Source organism: Durio zibethinus, chromosome 2 (assembly GCF_047325235.1).
Source record: "Durio zibethinus cultivar Kanyao isolate XHJ-2024 chromosome 2, ASM4732523v1, whole genome shotgun sequence".
Lineage (NCBI taxonomy): Eukaryota > Viridiplantae > Streptophyta > Magnoliopsida > Malvales > Malvaceae > Durio > Durio zibethinus.
The window spans coordinates 319,783-340,898 of NC_143163.1; the positions used below are offsets into that span (position 1 = coordinate 319,783).

At 33.8% G+C, this 21,116-nt stretch overlaps 2 protein-coding genes across 2 annotated transcripts; both read right to left on the reverse strand.

The window, feature by feature from the left end:
• Positions 1-831: 831 nt before the first annotated feature.
• LOC111308519 (copper-transporting ATPase RAN1-like) lies at positions 832-7,346 on the reverse strand. Its single transcript, XM_022906872.2, has 9 exons — positions 6,858-7,346; positions 5,161-5,775; positions 4,406-4,835; positions 3,867-4,192; positions 2,988-3,046; positions 2,545-2,887; positions 2,121-2,315; positions 1,776-2,033; positions 832-1,537 (listed from the first exon to the last, which is right to left on the reverse strand). The coding sequence occupies exons 1-9, from the start codon at positions 7,179-7,181 to the stop codon at positions 1,061-1,063; spliced, it is 3,027 nt and encodes a 1,008-aa protein (XP_022762607.2). The 5' UTR covers positions 7,182-7,346; the 3' UTR covers positions 832-1,060.
• A 9,753-nt stretch (positions 7,347-17,099) lies between these two features.
• LOC111308156 (protein RGF1 INDUCIBLE TRANSCRIPTION FACTOR 1-like) lies at positions 17,100-20,636 on the reverse strand. Its single transcript, XM_022906461.2, has 4 exons — positions 20,268-20,636; positions 18,523-18,597; positions 18,245-18,385; positions 17,100-17,798 (listed from the first exon to the last, which is right to left on the reverse strand). Exons 1-4 carry the CDS (start codon positions 20,442-20,444, stop codon positions 17,469-17,471), a joined length of 723 nt encoding a protein of 240 aa, XP_022762196.1. The 5' UTR covers positions 20,445-20,636; the 3' UTR covers positions 17,100-17,468.
• Positions 20,637-21,116: the final 480 nt, after the last annotated feature.

The following is a 21,116-nucleotide window of genomic DNA, read 5'->3' on the forward strand; positions in this document are numbered from 1 at the left end:
GCTGCTACGGCATTATATTATCTTTATCCATTTGAGAGAAAACTCGGTACAAACCGGAAACTACGACTTTGAAAGGGATTGCAAAAGGTTTTTTTTTTTTTGTTTGAAATATTGGTAGGGTGCCATATATCAAAAGAGGAAGAAACCCAGAAACAGCCATGGGCTCAAAGTATTTTCTTTTGTTTTTTATAAATTTTAATTAAGAAGCAAATCTCAAATGCGAAAGGCCCTCAACAATGCATTCTGGCGGCTCAGACAGAACCCATCTACCCGACCCCACATATAGGGTCGGTAACCCAATTCGAGTGATTTCGACTCTAATTTTTTTTTTTAAATTGAATTTTGAATCGAAAAGTAAAAGTAAAAAAAATTAAAATCGAATTGAATTTAAATTTTAAACAAATTTAATATAATATTATATAAAAATTATTTTTTAATTATTTATTTATATATATTTAAATATTTATATTTTAAAAAATAATATTTATTAATTTCAAATCGAATAAGATCGAATTCGATTTAAATAATATCGAATCAAATTAAATTTAAATATAAAAAATTTAAAAATATTTTTAAATCAAGTTTAAATTTAATAATATAAAATCAAATCAAAATTGAGACAAACAAAAATCAACCCCAATTTAATCCGTGCCAACCCTACCTACCTAGGGTTAGACAATGTGATTCTGAATACTACACAACTCCAATCATAATGATATTTCCATGGAATTGACAAAAATGGATTAATACCAACCAGAGACCACATTTCAAAGACGCTGATAGAATTGCAAATATAGAGAGAAAGGAACATTCTTGACCCAAAAGAAAAAGAGACAAGAGAAAGGAACGCATCAATGATCATATATATTATACAAGTACATTTACATTTAGTGGGGTGAAAAGGCTTGGACCTCCAATTGCCTATGACTAAAAAGAAAGGGAAAAAAGAAAATTCACAAAATTGGGAAATTTATGATTCACTCGCACCTTTCAATTTCCTTCCTACAACACAGAAACCTAAGAAAGTTACAGGGAGAAAAATAGTTTTTCAAATTTTTTTCTACTCAACAGTTATTTTTAATATAGTGGTAAGTCTGGGTTTTTTATATCTCCGAAGAAGTAAAGAAGAACACACTACGCTTACAGAAGAAAGAGCCATACAGGCACCAGCTGCCCATGGTGGCAACTTAATCCCTAGGGAAGGAAAGAAAACTCCAGCAGCAATTGGAATTGCAATCACATTGTACGCCATGGCAAAAACATAATTCAACCGTATACGGGAGAATGTTTTCCTGGAGAGATCAATGGCTGTGATCACATCTTCTAAGTTATTTCTCATCAAAACATAATCTGCAGCTTCTATGGCAATATCTGTCCCTGCCCCAATTGCCATACCAACATCTGCAGCTGCTAGAGCAGGAGAATCATTGATCCCATCCCCCACCATAGCTACAATGCTTCCATCTTTCTGAAACGAACGTACAACATCAGCTTTTCCAGCCGGCATTACCTCTGCCCTCACATCTTGGATGCCCACCTGTCCAAAAACAAGTAAATTTGGTTCATGTTCAACAGAAATTTTAACAATGTGCTATCTGCACAACCTCTCATATTGTGATCTTAATTTATTTTTATGTGCAGATTAGATGAGTTTGCCTTACATCCAACCAATAAATACCAACACAGACATACAACCAATGCAATATTAATGATTGTATATTCAGATAATCAGTATTTCAACAGCAAGCCCATCAACATAATGCATATGAACAAACCTCCCTAGCAACAGCCTGAGCTGTCCTCCAATTATCTCCAGTAACAATGACAGGTCTGACACCCATTTTCACTAAACCCTCCACAACCACAGCAGCTTCTCTCTTCAATGGATCTGCTACTCCCAAAACTCCAATCACATTATCATCATAGGCTGCAAGAATGCCTGTCCTGGCACTTTCTTCCAAATCCACAACGAAATTTTCTACTTGGGTAGGAATGCTAACTCCACTTTCTGTTAGCAGCTTCCGATTACCAACCTGTTCACGAACACCACTTTTAGTAAGAGCAATGAAGACAGTTTCTGAAGCCTCAGAAATTATAAATAATTATGACCAAATACTCACCAGTACTCGCTTTCCGTCAATAAAACAGTGAATTCCTCTTCCTGGGATAGCAGAGAACTCTACAACATCAAGAAGCCAAGCAGTGGATCCTTTGTTGCTGTTTTGGGCATCTTCAGTTAGTGAATTCTCATCAAAGAAATGGAAGTGGCGAGCATATTCAACTATTGCTTTGGCCAATGGGTGTTCACTGCTAGCCTAAGCAATGAGAAGAAGGGGGGGAATTCAGTAACAGTAGAAATGCATAAAAGAAGAAAAAGGTCTGACTACTCCTCTGCGCCATTCCATGTAAGCCTGTAATCTAAATTTGCTCTTTTTATTGTCAAATGCCCTGTGTAGGACTGAAACCAGAGATAGGTACAATAATAGAGAGAGAGAGAGAGAGAGGAATATTGTCTACGAAACTAGTTAGGCTGCTAGAAATTACCTCTGCAGAAGCCACCAGCGTAAGGAACTCTCCGCGATCCATCCCTGAGAAAACTTTTGCAGTTGTGACCTTGGCTTTGCCCTGGGTTAAAGTGCCAGTTTTGTCAAATATAACATACTTGACCTTCTGAGCTCTTTCCAGAGCATCTCCTCCTTTAATCAACACACCATTATTAGCTCCAACACCTGTTGCAACCATGACAGCAGTTGGAGTTGCCAAGCCAAGAGCACAAGGACATGCAATTACCACCACAGATATTGAAAACATGAGAGCAAAAACAAAGTAATTGCCATTTTCTGGTAGCCACTGCTCTGGGTAGGCTCCAACAACTCCACCAACATACCTACAAACAATCAACAAAAGAATTCTATGTTAGATGGAGGTCACACACATTTTATCTCATAAAAAGATGAATATGACAAAATAAGCCATTCAGCTCTTACCATCCCAACAATGTGAGCAATGCCAGAGTAACAACAGTAGGAACAAACACACTTGCAACCTGCAAGCCATAGAAACCTAGAGTTAAGGACAAAACAAAACATGCAAGCAAGATAACATGATTTCCTGTAAAGCTTCAACAGTAACAACCAGGTTCTTCCTCCAACTTAAAGTCATGACCTTGGAGATGCTATCACATTGAATATAAATATTTAATAAGAAAATATACTAGAAAAATCATGTAAAGTTTAAGTGTCTATGGGCATGCATGTACTAAGGGAACCTCCAGTAGCTTTTAAGATGAATTTTGACCCAGCCATTCCCAAATTAACCATAAACCATTTGACATTGTTGCAAAAGAAACCATAAAACTTAAAGGCTATAATTGCCATTTACAAATTAATATAAAAAAAATAAGAACTTTGAAATTTTTTTTTGGCCTTTCAGAACTTTGTAATTTACTACAGCTACTTCTACTACTCTCACCTAATCCAAATAAAAAAAAAAAAACTCTCCCACTTCTCTTCAACTATCTCCCCGCTCTCCTAAAATGTCAATTCCCGCTTTCAATTTTGTATTTTAAAAAAATAATAACAAAAACAATTACTTTAAGATTTATTATCTTTTCTTCATCCATGTAAATGGATGACATTAGGCTAGCATACTAACAAAATAGGATAGATTACTAATTATATACAGCCCATGAGCTGATTCAAATGGTACCATTTAACTTCAGACACCTAACTCAATCAAAATTACTGTCTAACCAACCCAGATCTTGAGGAGATTTAAAATAATTATTTTAGTTGAGCAAGGTGAATATGCGTCCTCTTTTCTTCTTCAAGACACCAAAAAAACAAGTTTCTATAAAGAAAACTTACAAAATCAGCAAACTTTTGAATAGGAGCTTTGGACATCTGAGCTGTCTCAACCAAACTAATTATCTGGCTCAAAACTGCTTCCGAACCTACTTTAGTAGCTTTTATGTGAAGAGCACCATGTAAATTTATTGTTCCTCCAATAACTGGTGAATCAACCTCTTTTAAAACAGGTTCGGATTCACCAGTCACCAAGCTCTCATTTACATAACTCGAACCCCATACCACAACACCATCAGCAGGAAGCTTTGCACCAGGAAGAACTTTTAACGCATCACCAGGCTGAATTAACAAAGCACCTATTTCCCTTTCTCCAATAATGTTTCCACCTGCAAAAAGAATAAAATAGTAGGCATTCGGTTTTTCAGAGTTCTTCAAATTCATTTTTGGCATTAAATGTTATTCTAATTAAGACCATAAAAAATTATCAATCATTTGAATTTTTTTCTTAAAGACCTGATGGCATGAATAACAAAAGTAAAGTCCTAGATACACTTCAAACTACATTTACCAAAATAAATAAAAGATAAAGAAACCCATACCTTTGTCTTTAACTACCAACAATGCTGTTGCTGGTGCAAGTTCTACCAACTTCTTGATGGCATCTGATGTTTTCCCTTTAGCAAGGCATTCCAGATATTTTCCCAATAATACAAATGTTATCAGCATGGCACTTGTTTCAAAGTATGTTGGTGACCAAAACCCAGTTACTGCACCATAAAGAAGTGCACCAACAGAGTAGAAGTAAGAAGCTGAAGTACCCAATGCAACCAAAACATCCATGTTAGTTGAACCATTTCGAAGAGCTCTGCCAGCTGCAATGTAGAAGCGCTTCCCAACAACAAATTGAACAACACTTACTAATGCCCATTTCAACCAATCACCCATTAAGAAAGGTCCACATTTCCAAAGCAAGAAGGCATCCAACAAGGGTATATGGGGACAAACTACTCGAATTAGAAAGACAGGAATCTGAAGCAGCACATGCCAACAATTAGTTTGAAAGTAATACAAGGGAGTGGGATCTACCAATTAATAATTTTCAATATTCATTTCATTATAAGAGAACATGTTTCTGAGCGGCAAGATTCCAGAAAAATGCTGATATATAAAGGCCAAAAGGCAAGAGGATTATTATGCTTTCATGTAAAGTCTCTACAGCTTCAAATACAGACTCCTATAGAGTCTTTCCTTTTAGCTTCTCGAAGGCAAATGTTCAAGAGGAAAAATAAATACTGCAACATAGCTCAAAAAAAATAATACTAGACTGCTAGTAAAGAAAAATAAAAATACTCACACTGAGAAACAAACTGGAAGTAAAAAGCTGGAACATATTTGAGGTTTCTTCAACATCTTTAGTAGTCATTCTTGCATATGGGTTCATAACATGTAGTTTGAACTTCCCTTTACTTCCCCCTTCGATACCATCAGCCAAGGATCTAGAACTGACAACTTCAGGATCAAAGAGCACTTCAAGTTCTCCAGAAGTTCTGTCAAAACGAAATTGTCGGACCCCTTTCAAGCTGCTAATTGTGCCTTCCAGAAACTGTAGATCTAGCTCATTAAATACACCATCAACCCCAAGTATAATTTTATCCTGCTCACTACTCTGTACGAGTGAGGCTTCAAAACCAGCATCTTCAATTGCATTGACTATATCATCTTTACTAATTACAGTAGGATCATATTCAACTTCCCCCAATGAAGTCGCCAATGCAACAACTGCCTTCTTAACACCAGGAAGATTTCTCAAAATACCTTCAACAGAGTTGACACAGGCTGCACAGGTCATACCTCCTATTGTAAACTGCCCCACAAGCGTTCCACGTGGCTTCGTTCCAGCATTGTAGTGTTCAGGTAAAATCTCTGCCTCAAACCCAGCATCTTCAATGGCAATCTTTATGTCTTCATCCTGAATTTCATGGAAGCATTAGAGAAAATTTGGTTCATAAAAGCTCCATTTTCAAAGTACATACATTTGACTCAAGTACATGTATTGAACCCAAGCAATTTGGTTAGTTAAACTGTTCATCTTTCTTTTTATCGAGAAAAAAGATACAGAAGCTATTCAAAAGTTGCATTTCAGCCAAATATGTATCTCATGACAGAAAATAGGTGAAAGAACAGAACAAAGCTTCTCCTGCTCCACTCATCCAAAAAACAAAAACAAAGCTTCTGTCTTCTAACTGAGCAAAATATATATACTACCATATCACACTCAGATGTGAAACTTTGCAACTCAGATGTGAAACTTTGTCCCCAAAAAAAAAAATAAAAGACACAAAAATCCCTTAAATAGATACAAAACCCTTTTAGATGAGAGAAAGAGATAATAAGGGAACCTAACAGAGACACCATCAATTAAAGTAATAATAGCAATGATAAATAACTTTAGCCTAAAGTCAGTATTACTTTAACAAAATGCTAATAATGATTTCAGTCCCAAACGAAAAGCAAACACCATAGATGCAGCGCAACCTGGTTTCCTCTGTGTGTGAGAGAGTGAGAGAGATTAAACACCAATAATCATGGAAAAGATCTTTTCCAGTCCAATAAAAACGAGAAACTAATTATTTACCCACTATAAAAAGTCAGAAATGATGGTCACTCTTTCAAAGAATTTGCCTACAGTTACAGATAAGACACAGTAAAATCGGACCCCAAATGCAATAACTTAGACGCATAATTAATCAACATAGCATTATATAAAAAATTTAAACGTGAAAAAAAAAAAAAAACTCTAAATCAAATAGCTAACAACAATATACTAAAGGAAAAGTATTTAAATGAAATTACGCATCAAAAGGAACAAAAGTATATAATGAAAAGAGTGCCTGGTTGACTTCACCATACATTTATTGAGCCAATTTTGACTAGTTAAACAAGCCGAAGATTATAATCTAAAGTCAAGCACGAAATAAAGCAATTAAACTAGATTTCTCAAATTAAGCAAACCCTACAAGTTTAATTTTAATAAAAGGAAAGAGCAGTAACCTTAACCAAAGTAGGATCAAAAACAACATCAGCACGATTCTGCAACAAAGCGACGGATGCTCTGAAAACCCCGTTGATGCTCTTCAAAGCCCCCTCTACGGAATTGGAGCAGGCGGCACACGTCATCCCCGTTACAGTGACCTGAATTCTCCTCATCCCCTCTTCGATACTCCCTGAATTATCATCTCCATCGTCGTATGAATCTAAAAGCCGCGTACCTTCCTCCATTTCGACTGAACCGTCATCCGTAACAGCCTTGGAAGATGGCGATCTGTTGCCGCCGGCCACCTGCGTCAGTTGCCGGTCCCTCGTGATGGGCGACATTTGATAAAAATTCAACGGAGATGAAATTCAGCAAGGAGAAGAAACAGAGAGAGAGGAAATTAGAGGGAAAAAGAGCAAGCAAATTGCAATATATATTTATAGAAAGAGAATAAAAGAAATAAAAGATACGTTAGATGGAGAGAGTGGGTGCAGAGATTTCCGAGCGAGATGGTGGAGACAGCAATTTTTCAACTAGAAAGAAGTTGGGGTTTGGTTTTACCCATTTGGCCTTAGTTTAGATGTGGATTTACCGTTGGACCGCTTTGTACTAGCGGATAAGTGTCCAAAATAGCTGCTGTTGTACTACACATGTGGTGCCCTGTCTTGTTAGGGCTGGCTGCTCCACCTAATCTCTGCTTTATTTGATTAGGATTATGATTAGGAGACGGTAATCGAAATAACTCATGCCTTAAACCAACAACTCTTACCTACCTCATAAACTTAAAACCTCTTAACTAATTTATGCGTCGAACGTCCATGCCTATAATAGAATATTGCTAACAATGAAAACATATATTTTTTATATCGTATTTAAAAGAAAAAAAAATGGAGCAAGTTTACACTTCATTGTCATACAATCATGTTAAGCTCTATATTGTATTGGTTCTAACTTCTAAGTTGTACCTACTAAACTCGATCGTCTCAATATTTTATACCCTGTAAACCGAAAAAAAAAAATTTATTAATGAGATTGAAATGATATTTTTAAAATTAATAAAATTATTAATTAGTTTTAATAATTTGAACTATGATATAATAATATAATAAAAATATAATATAATTTAAAATTTAAATAATAATTATATATAAATTTAATAAAATAAAAATATATTTTTTATATTTTTATATTAACAATGATCTATTATGCAAAAATATCAAAATTCACAAGTCACGAATTGAAATATGAAAAACGGAAAGTAATTAACATTGGCCATGGTCAAAGGCACGGATAGAACAAATCCCATCTCCCCTCCGTTAGAGATTCTGATTCGGATGACTAATTATTTTTCACATTTCTTGCAACTTAAAATAATAATAATAATAATAATAATAATAATTAACACCTGTTTAACGTGTCAATGACCTACGTCTTATTGCTCAGGTAACTAGAGGGACATTTGTGTAATTTCGAACGTTGCGGCTATGGCCAATAATTGAAACGGTCGTCTCCTTTGCTCCCTCTCAACATCTTCTATATATATAAATATATATATATATATATATATCTATTTCTTATGAGACACGGTAGCCGCCAGGTGGCAATTGACCGCCATTACGCAACCCATTTCTCATCTGTTACAAGAAATTAAAGATTATAATGACAGGATCATGCCTAATATCAACAATATGATCAGACCGCTTGACCTAGAACATTTTATTTTTTTTTACGAAGATTAAGATTAAACGTTTGTCTTTCTTATTAGAGAGGATAATGAGTTCATTTGTTGTTAATTAAATAGATGGGACATGAAAAAATAAAACAAAATAAAATACATCTCCCCATTCCTAGAGTATAATAAGGAATCATAAAAGTTTTATTTCTGTTTGCATTATCTTGCCATTGTTAATATATGTGTATCGTAAAGAGAAGGATAAAGAAGAGATTCTCAAGTTCAAACGATAACAATAAGAAGAAATCTTTAATGATTGATCAATTGAAGGGTTGCAGCTTCTTTGTGGGAAGCTTTCTGGCCTTGGAAACTTTGTTGGTCGAACTAGTTTACTAGTAAAAACTTTATTGCTGGCAGTAGCTAATTAGTTTCTAAGGATTGAGGCATTTCGATCGTGTAGGATTGGAATACATATCTTAGCTTTTTACATCACTGTTTTACTAATTAAAGCTTATTGGAAAGATGATCTTACTTCCACTAACAAAGAAACAAACGTTACGATATGTATACATATCCTCCATAGCAGGACAAAAAAAAAAAAAAATCAAAAAAGAATAATAATGGGTATCCTCCATAGCATGCACTCCACAATCCACATCCTTCTTTCCCCACCACTCTCGTGGCTTATTTGGGAAGTTGGAACCCTATTTTTACCTACTTTCTTTCACTTTTTTCAGTTGTGCTCTGATTTCACTCCTGCACGATACGAATACTCTTTTGTTGCAATAAAATTTCGATAAACTTAATTTGTACAAATTGTATAAGGGGAACGGCTTGGTGCTTTTATAAAAATATTAGAATCTATCGCAATTAAAAAGCTTTAATGGTTTATCAATAAATTAATTAGTACAACAAACTTAAATTTTACTTCAGTTGATTTATAATAATAATTTTTTAAAAAATAATATTTAACATGTTTAAAATCTATATCTAACTACTTTCAATGTTTTTTCATACTCCCAAGAAATAACCTCTTTCTGAAAAAAAAAAGGATTAGCCTGGTAAGAACTATTATTTTCGCACGTAATTTAATGATTAATCAATTAATTATTCTTTTTGTCTTGTTATATTCGTTAATCAATGATTTCTTTAGTTAAATTCAACTTTAATCATTATTTTTAATAAAATTTTGATATTAAAAAATTTTAAAAATAAAATTTGCAAAATTTGAATCTCAATTTTTTTTTTTAAAAAAAGGAAGTTATCCATGTATTCATAACTCAATATTGGAAATATCCATAAGTATAATTGATTTGGAATCTGAAAATTTTTAACACATATATTTTAAAATTTTATTTCAATATGATAGTTTAAATAGGAGTCGTATATTTGAAGATATAGAGAGTGATTTGGATGTTAAAGAAATGTTTGGTTTTGTGGTATGGCGGTCGAGGGCTAGTTGGTGATCTCCCCAGACGGTTGGTACAACGTCATTTGGACCAAACCAGTTATGTTCTCCTTTTTCTTTTTGTCACAACCAAATTAGTTATTTTTCGTTATCCTCTCTACCTAGGGGTGGCGAAATGCACGGCTCGGGCCGACCACTTTCGCATATTGGAGGTCTGATTCATGCATAGCTGCTGCATGCATGGATTTGCCTGCGTGACCACCACTCTCGCAGTGCTTTCCACGCCTTATGACTTGTCATCAACATTTATGCTTTTCCTTGATAATGTAACCCATTCCATGCTCATCGGATCAAACAAAAAAATTTTTTTTTTTTTTGGAATTTGTATATATATATACGCACACACATGTACCTCTCTCATCCGAACGAAAAATGCACGAAGTGGAGAATTCTGTGTAAGGCTCTAAATCCAAAATGGAATGGGCCAAAATGCTTTTTCATCGATCTTTATGTATTAATATCTTTGCAGTGTTAAGTGGGTTTTGAGGCCATATATTTTTTATGAGTCTTCTGGACTTCAATGTTTGGGCTTTGGGATTATATTCCTACAACTATTACTTTATTAGCTTTGTTGGTACCCAGGGGCCGGGAGCGTCATGGGTCTAGACACTTGAGTTTCTTCGTGCATCTCTTAAATGATTTCTTAAACATCTAGAAGATATTTTTTTATTTTTTTATCTTAAATTTATTTTTCATGAATTTTTAAAATATTTTAACGTGTGTATCAACTTACTAAACTCACTTATAAAATTCTAGGTAAAAAAAAAATTAAAAATTTTCCATTGTTGATGAAATAGTTTTCTTAAATTGTTGACATATCATTTTCTTAAAATTTCGATGTAAAATACACAAACTAAAAGTTTTTAATATATGTAAAAAATAAATAGGCAAAAACAATTCAAAATGAAGAAAAAAAGAAAATCTGACCTTAAGAATCAGAAGGGTGACGTTAAAGAAGCCAACAGGGAACACGGGCCTAGATGCAGAGGCTATTAGTAGAGTTCCAGAAAGAGTATAGGGTCATAGGATGGCAGAGAAGGGAAGGGAAGCAGAGAGACCAATGGTCAAAGAATTCGGACAATGATAGGTTGTGCTTATCTGATGTTGGGTCCATTTCCATCCCCAGGCCTTCTTTTAGCAAGATTACAAAAAGTGTGACAAAGGATTGTCCAATTGTTTTTCTCATTTTGCATTGCATTGCCAATATGAAAATTTTCAAAGGCCGAAGAAACGGAATCAAGAGAGAGAAAGAGAACAAAGTTAATTTTGCAGCATCTTTGCTTGCTCTTTCTCTGGGTCTCTCTGGGGCGGGTATCACCACATTTCCTGTCAATTTGCTTTTATACGTAACTTTCTTTCATGTCAACTTGGATATTGTAGCGTATCTTCAATGAAGTTGAGCACAGTTTAGCTCAAAAGGTTTCAAATATGCAATATATTCACCCAAAATCAGTAGCCACCCCTAAAATTCAATTTATTTAACTAATACAATTATTATTTATTAAAGGCAAGTTTAGTTTTCGTAATTATTTTATATATATAAATGAATCTTCTAATTTTCAAAATTAATCTCAAATTTAATGTATCTTATTTAAATCACTAAACGTTTAGATTGTTGAAAACCACCTTGGTTTTTTGAGCAAGAATCGTCACCTGTGAGTGAACCCCACTACTGTCAAGCCAAGAGAAAACTTTGTGAAGAGCTATACTATACATTAGGGGTGTAAATGATATATTAGTACCCGCAAGTTACTCGGGTTCGATTCGAAAAAAATTTGAATTCGGTTCGATTATTGTCGAGTCGAGCTCGAGCTCGAGTAGCTTGACTTATCGATCGAGCCGAATTCGAGTATTATTATATCTGACTCGAGTAGCTCGCGAGTCTAATCGAGCTTTTATATTTAAATATATTTTTATTATTTTAATTAATAAAATATTTTGAGTCCGAGTTCGAGTTCGAGCATGAATAATCGAATTCTTGTCGAGTGTACGAATCGAACTTATTTTTACATATTAATCGAGCGAGCTCGAGTAGCTCGAATTCAATCACGAATCGAACTCAAACTTAAAAAATAAAACTCGATCGAATTCGAACCGAGTATCGAGTCTCGAATTGTGAGTCGAGCTCGAGCTCGAGCTTCTCACTACTCGACTCGGCTCGGCTAGTTTACAGCCCTACTATACACTATACGGTATACACCAGCATTAATATCAGGTAAGTCAAGGGTAAAAAAAGAAAATGAAAATTCCAAATATCCAGTGGTCACAAGAATGTGGCATATATAATAAGCCGTCAAGGGGTAAGTGCATGTGTGTACTGGAACCTGGTCCTGCAAGTTGCAAAGGCTGACAAAGTGAACAAGAAGTAGAAGAAGAAGAAGGATGACAGGGATGGGTGCTGCCTAAAGGGATTGAGACGAGAGTGAGCTTTCCTTTTCTCCTCTTGTGTCTTCATAAAGCCTATATAACTCCAAGTGCCCAGCTATGGTTGTTTCCGCTCAGATACTTTGCAGGTAGGGATTGATGATGAGTCTGTTCCATACGCTTTTATTTTATTTTATTACCTTTGCAAACATATCAATCATTGGCGACTAGAACCAACCAGTCCACTATTGATTTGATGCTGTGCGGATTTACAACAACACCGTATTTCTCCCATTTATTTTTCCCCTGGTCACACAGCCTGATCTCGATTCTTTAGTTTTGTTGCCTACTTAATTATTTATTATTTACAACTTCCTAATGGTTGCATGTTATTTAAAGTACCTTTTTTTTTTATCTCAACATCCTGCGCCTTTTTTAGTTTTGAAAATGAGTAATTATAATTAAAATTTTAATATAATATTTAAATTTAAAAATTTTTTAATGTAATATTTAAATTATAAATTTATTAATTAATATAATATTTATTTTTAATATAAAAAATTTTATATAATAACATATAATACATAAATAATCATTTAAGTATTATATTAATTAATATAGTTATAATTTAGATATCATAAAAAAAAATTTAAAATTTAAAATTATTTGTGATATTAACACTTATGAGAAGCAAAATTATGGTCTTATTTTAAATTAATGGGATTAAGAGTTATTTTTTTTGTTGGTTCAAATGGGATTAAGAGTTAAGAAGGGAAAGTTTAGAGTAACTCGTATGGGTTTTTATAATTGCAACAATTATTAAATGATTTTTTAACCATATAATTGAAGTGAATGTTTCTGGTTACTGATCTTGTTAGTTACATGCTGAGTTAATATTGGACTCTTGGAAATTCAACTGAAAGCAAGAGCAGGTCACATCATGTTGCTCCCCTACTTCAACACAACTAATGAGCCGGAGAATAAGCTCGCAAACCTAGCATCCGTCCACGCGCAGGAAAATAGAAAGAACATTTCACACACATTAGCCAGGGCAATTGGGTAAATGACCAATTGAAGAGCGGGGACCTTTGATTTTATTGAAGTAATTAATATAAATGGAAGTTGCCTAGTCCCCACCAAAATGCTCTGCCATTGTGAATATTTGTGGAGCACAACCAAAAGGAGAAGAAGCCCCACACTGGTTTGGGTACGGTGACCAGCAACACAACTCCAGCAGCCTGAATCTCTATTCTCTTGTGTTTTGGATGTGGAACCCTTTTCTCAGGTGGGATGACATCATAATCATTACGATAACAAAACAAATACCTCTAATCAAATCAATCACACCTTGCCCATTGCCCTTTTTAGATTTCCTCCAACTTATTCCACCGTGGAAGCCACACACATTATCACTAACAAATAAACTCTTTAATTTTTTAAGAACAAAATTGATTGAATTATATAAAAAAATTTTGTACATTCAAAATTAATTTCAACAAAAATTTTTCCATACGATGCCGACTATGACTTTTGTTAAAGCCAACAAACTTGTTACCTTGGAATGCGCATTGATGGGCCCATGGTTATGCCTCTGCAAATATCAAAATTCTGCATTGGAGCCCATATTTCTGGCCATGGGCTCTTTCTCTACCATATTATTTGCTTATTATTCTTTGTTCCAGCCAGCCCCTCTTCTTTTCCTTCAAAAAAATATCAAAAAAATATTTTAACAAAGGACGATAAGATTTAAGATAAAGTTTACAAGTAACCAGAATTTACGAAAATTCATCTTTTAAAGAGATAGATAAATTATTTAAGTTCTAAGATCATTTAATATTTTTGTTATTCACATTCATATCAATTAACGCCTGTTAAAATTATGATAAAGGATTGTTTGGGAAAATTAATGCAGTCTTGCAGAAGAGTTATGTTATGCGACGTAAACCTGGAGTCAGTGCCTAGGTTTTTACACTTTTTTATTATAGGAGCCGGATGGAATGTGACAGCCCATGTGATTTATCTGACTCCGATATCAATTGATGTGGTCCTCTTCACATGTTATTAACCATACACCACTTTCCATGTGGCATATATAATAATTCCATGACCTTTATTTTTTTTTTTTTTTGTTTTTGTACATATAGTATAATTAATTGGACATGCTAATTTGCATCATTTATACTCTAAACCTATGTATGACAAATGCTGTTTCCATGTCATCAACTGTTCAATATTACACAAAACATTGACGATATCTATCAACCTTGACTAATTAATTAACTACATGCATCCGTCTCTCATTGTAGAAAAAAGATAATTAGCATTCCATTTGTAATTTTTTTTTATTACATGTGATAGTAGTCGAAGATTTTTGTTTGTTGAAACTTGAGACTGGTCACCATACATGGTAGAGCATGTGGTTGGGAAGCTGACCAAAAGCCTCGGGTTTAGTGCAGCTAAACAAATATCAGGCAGCTGAGCAAGAGCCTCGGGTGTCGAACGAGTGAGACACCACTTCCCAGCCAGCCCCCTTGATTTTCCCAAACACAAACAAAAACAACAACCCTTGTGTATGTTGGATCAGTATTATTCAATTCATGCCCAAATTTTGAAACCAGGCCAGCAAGCTCTCTAATGCTTGCTAATGTAATGCTATAGCCTGCTTTTCATTTTTGCCTTTGGAAGTAGTACTGCTGCATGCCTTCCATTAAAACTTAGGTGATCGTCTTACACAATTGAAAATAAAAAACTTTGGAATCACTTCAGTACTGCCACACCCACTCATCCCGCAGCCTTTCTCATCTTATCCCCACTTCTCCTGCCACCCTACTTATACATACATTAATATTAAGTGTTACTCTCTTTGCCCGCGTTTCTTCTGATGAATAAAATAGATGTCTCCCTCGACATAGAAATTAAGCAGTCGTTATTGGATTTGTATATATAATTTTGTTTAATCTGATATAATATTCCTATATAAATGAGATCATTTTTAATATGCTGGGTTTTAGTTACTATTGAATGTGGGAAAGAAATTTCTCTCGCCCTTAATTTTTTAGATTTATAGCTAATACAAGCATTGTTTTTTAGTCGAAAAAGGTTTAGAGTGAGAGCGGGTTTTTTTATTTCAGAATTAAGACAAATCACAGACTGTAAAAAATATTTTACATTCACAAAAAAAGAAAAAAAATTACTGACAGTGAATAGCAAATCTAAACTTTTACGAACAAAATATTGCACATTTGTCAATTCAACCCACTCTATTCACAATGAAAGTAGGCAATTACAACTGTATACTATTACTAAGCACTTATGATGATATATATATATATAAAGTAAAAAAAATAAAATATCTTTAATTACTTAATTTAATGATCAAAATAATTTTAAAAAAAATATCAAGATTGAAGTTCGAATTTTAATTTTTTTTTTTTTTTACCTTAATATAAGATTCTGCTCATCTTAAATAAAATAAAATAAAATAAAATTAAAAAAAACAAAATGTAGTGCGGACACAATTCTCTTTCAATGTTGTTGGTTGGTGTGGGTGTTATTGTCCACCCTGGCGATGTTGTCTGCTAAAAACTTTGAATATGGAAAAGGAAAGCGTACGACCGTATTAAGACCATCCCAGTACAGCATCTTGCATGACCAATTCAGCATCTTCTGCCCTGTCCTATTGCCACATCTCTCACTCTATATCTTATATTTATATTAATATCTAACTCTTCCTTCACCAAAGTAACACCATATACAAAATGTGACCCAAAGAAATTAAGAAAAAGGGCAAAGAAACACTGAAACAATGCAATATGTACATGGAATTTTCATTTTGCTTCATCATCTGACTTCCGATATCCCATTCTAAACCATTGACAACTCTTAATTACTAGTACTAGAATTAATGTTTGGTTCGTTAATTAAATGTTGAATAAAAATTGGGCAGCTCTGCTCAAGTATTGAAAGGAAATTCCTTTGATGACACAATGATTGGGGAATGACTTGTATTGAATAGGATTGAGTCTAATTATATTTTGTTTTTTAATTGCTTCCCCATGGCACATTAACTTTTGATCATTAATCGATAAACATGATTATTGATCATTTTGGACTTCATTTCGAACAGTCAACGTTTATGTTCTTGCCTTTTCTCTTCTGGTGGTGTTTGATTGTTTCCTCCTATTCTTGTTACAATATATTAAGTGTTCCGGTTAAAAAAAAAAATCCCTCACCATCGAATGATTTTATATTGAGTTTGATTATCAATTCAATCCTCTTCTATATATATATATACATGTATGTATATATAAAAATTTTATATTTAATTTACTGTCAATATATATAATTTATAACATTGTTAAATCCTCTTTTATATGAAAAGTTTATATTTCTATATTGAATTTGATTGTCAGTTCAATCCTCTTATATATATTTATTAATAAAAAAATTTATATTTAATATATTATCAATATATAAAATTTATATACTGTTAATCAATTAAATGATATTATCTTATTAATAAGATGAATCAAATAATGACATAAGTTTTATAAAAAAAATATTAATTTTTATATATTTATTTTAAGAGTTAATATTTACTTATTAATGAAGTATCCAATTCACTAATAATCTATTAAATATAAACTGTTAATAAAATTATTGTGCTTTTGAAGTTGCAAGTGTATTGAAACCTAATACAACATTTCACGAGAAATAGTGTAGCCATATAAAGAAAAACGCGACAAAGCAGATTTGCTGGAGTAATATATAGCAACAGTACAACAATTCATTCAAGCTAAGATGAAGATAAATATCATACATACCGCAAGTTCCAATACATCGAAACAAAATTGGTGGAGTCAGGAGGCTATACCATCACTTAGAGAAAATCTCTCCCGGCCACCGAAGTCAGTAATGGACATGCTAATTCAAACTGAGGGAGATGAAATGAGAGAAAATTCCATAGATGAACTACACTCGCTAAGAATATTAACCATAATTAAGCAAGGTGATCAATTAAACCATGAGCAACCCCACTAGTGCCTAATAATTAATGAACATGTAGTAAGATGTAAGCTGAGCAATTTAATCTCTCTTTTCGATTTTTATTGATTGGCAAGATTTTTAAGAAAGAGGAGCCCTTTGAGGTGCACCCTTCCTCTTGTTGCTGAGAGAGACAACAATGCCACCAAGGAAACCACTGCCCTTTTTCTTCTTCCTCACAACCTCCGTGTCTCGTAGTGAGATTTCTGAATTGCCTGTCTCCTTGGAACATGATGATCCATCGTATTGCAAAGGGTCTTCTAGGATGGAGTTTGGAGTGATTTGATCATCATCAACAAGCTCAGGGCCGTCCACTCGTAATCCCTCAAATCGTGAAAATGCAAAATCTGATTCATCAATACTATGTAAAATGGTTGACAGATCCTCTCCTTGATCCACCAAGTGGTTTACCTGCAAAATTGGTGCACTTTCAGTACTATACTGGTTGCTACTGTGAGATTAGAATTATGAATTCATATAAATTAATTAACATAAGGGAAAAAAGAGAGGATTAGTTGGAGGAATTAAAAACAGGAGATGAGCTAGTGAGGGAAACCACATTTTTAATATGGTAGGAGACTAGCATCTAGAGATGATTTTGTTGCTATTATATCCAACCCATCAAGAGGGATTTTTGCAAGAGTATGATTGCTTGCAGCTAAATTAAGAAAGAACCCTAGGAGGAAATTATCTAGGTGGAATTAGAAGTGCAACCAAAAAATGACCTTAGCGCTTAGGATATAATTTTAGAAACAGTGGGGGTGGGAGGAGCTGCTGCTGAGTGCTTATTAAAGAAAAAAGAAGATTGTTTTGTTTAGTTTTGAAAAGGACAAACACTGAAGTAAGAAATTATGGACCTTGCATGAGAGAGAACAGAAGTGGAATGGCTCCTGGAGAATCCTGTCACAAGTGAAGCAAATGTTGGCAGAGCCCTTACATGACCTTGATTGGGGCCTCTGATTCAAGAATATCACTTTTGCACCATTTATGGTGTAGGGCTGCCAAACAACAAAACACTAATTATAGTTTTCACATTACAATTATTGTTCCACTGGCTCTGGCATCCACTTGTATAATATCCATAATCAAGTATACATTCTACTGCTATAATTTATGTTCAATTTTGAAAAATAACCTGAATATAGGAACACTCTATGAGCTTTTCAAGATCACCCAATCGAACTACATCGTGGTAGACGTATCGTCTCACCTGTCACATGGGATCAAAATCTCAACAAATATGCACATCCAAAACAACTTAATTTACAGAACAACCAAAAAAAAAAAAAGAGAGAGACAGCCATTTCCGGTAATTCACTTCAATTTCAATTAATTGCCAATACATTTATGCCTAGAGCCTCAAAGATTAGCAGCAGTACAAAGCAATGTAACTCAATTATGCCTAAATAAAAGTAACTTAATTGTAATAAGCATGTGAATTTGATTTTACAACTCATGTTAAATTGACAGTAAAGTCTAATTTCCTGCCAAATTGGAGTTTAGATGAAATGTTAGGCAAAGCAACCGACAGTTTTAAAAAAATGAATTTGGGTACGTTGAGAATGGTAATGATACCTTTTTTTTTTTTCAAAGTAGTAAAATAATTGGAGAATTGAATTGAGAGATAATGGGTCAAACTTTCGCTATCTTTGAAAGCAACAGCTGAGAAAATGGATAAAAAAAAATCTTCCATATATGGGAAACAAACCAAATCAAAAAAGTTGGAATCAAGGAAGAAAATGATAAACCACTTCTTGAATATTGCCACAGCCATATAATCTGAATTCTGAAACACGAACAATTGCATTAGAGATTCTTGTAAGGATTCAAAGACTGATCATCAGCAAGGAACATCATCTTTTTAAGAAATGAATTTGCAGAAATTCAAATTACACAGCAAAAAATTACTAATCTCAGTTGTATATTTTTAGGCAATAGAACATCATTTCTACAAAAAAAAAAACAAAAAACAAAAGATATTGAGTGCAATTGCATGCAAAAGACAATTGGCTAAGTAAAAACATTTATGAGAAAAATAAAACTACAACATATTAGAAGAAGGCTTTGAGTGAGATTTTCTGTGAAGAACCAGAAGCCATTGAAACCAGAAGGCACAACAAGTATTAGTTAGTTATCAGCTTTCATTAGAAAGCAAAGCAATTGGGTGAAAAATCCACGAGAATGAGTTCACCAAGATGCAAGATAATGAACTAAATTAAAGAATTGAAGCATTAATCTGTTTGAAAAGCGAATGGACGGGAATTAAAATTAAATTCTTTTGACCTTAATAGAAAGAATTAAAAGCCCATGAATTCTGTACAACAGCCTGATGATGTTGTATCCAGACAAATATTTTTTTCCTGGTACAAGTATCCAGGTAGAATTGAAGAATAAAAAATAAGATAGCATTGGAAAGTAGCAGTATTACAGAAATCAACAGAATTTTCAAATATTATAAAGAATTGAGGTATGTAACTAATGAAAGAAGATAAGAAGAGAAGTGATTCAGAAAATTAGGCTATATGAAAGAGAAAGAAGGGGTAATAATGGGGTATAGTGCAAAATTGCAATTTGTTGATTAGAATAGTTGGAAGTTGAGGCTGCCATAAAAAAGAATAAAAACAGAACCTGGGAAATGTATGTATGAGTAGAAAATGAAGTGAGGAGATGGAATTCAGAGAAATTTCAATTACCCAGAAAAGAAATTGAGGGTGAGCGGCAAGAAAGAAGTGGGTTTTGGCAAAAGCAAAGAATGAAACATGCAGAATTATGGGGGATGCAAAACATTGTAAATTAAAGTGAGGGTAGTGAAGAGTGGTAGTATCTGATATGAAAACAAAAGATCATAAGGAGTAATAGTGGAGGGGTTGTAAATGAAACCTGAAGGAGAGGGTGAGAGCGATGAGAAGGGAGGCAGTGGGGGCAGATGCTAAGGCAACAAAGCAAGCAGAAGACGTTCTTCTCGTTCTTCCTGCGATTCTCGTGGGCCCCACAAACCCCAAAGAATGTCTCTGCCATTAATCCCTCTAGCCATGCAGGTTTTACCACCATTTCCATTCCTTCTTCTTCTTCTTCTTCTTCTTCTTCTTCTTCTTCTTCTTCTTCAACAGTAACACCACCACTCCTCGTATTAATTAATATTGCTATAAAATAACTAGCTAGCGCTGCTAGTAGTGTTTTTCTCTCTTGCCATTTTATAATTCTCTCTCTGAAAAAGAATTGAAGTAGCAGATAATAATAAATAATTGAATTGATACAGGTTTGGTGTTATATATATATTTTGATATATATTTGAGAGCTTAACTTATTTAACTTTAAACAGTGTGAAATTGAAAAATCCTAAGCTGTAGTGCTTTGTTTTGTTGAGAAAAATAAATACAAAATTGCGTTTGGATTAGTAATTTATAATTGTACACAGTAACACAACCAAAACAGTGAAGGGAGGTTCCAGAATTATGGATTGTGGTTTAATTTTATGTATAAACTCTCTATTGTCTAGAGAAAGGAGAGAGCATGCAGTTCAGTGTAGTATAGTGCAGTGCAGTGCATGTATGTATATATCTATCAGTCCTTAGTTTTAAAGACAATGGAGAAACACATTTTCTACCTATTATTACTCCCAAGTCCTACCTAGCTACCTAGTAGGATTACTTTAAAAGTAGTAGTAATTAATAGAAGAAGGCAGGGTTAACATTAACAACCCCCCTTCTCTTATCTTCTCTTCTCTTC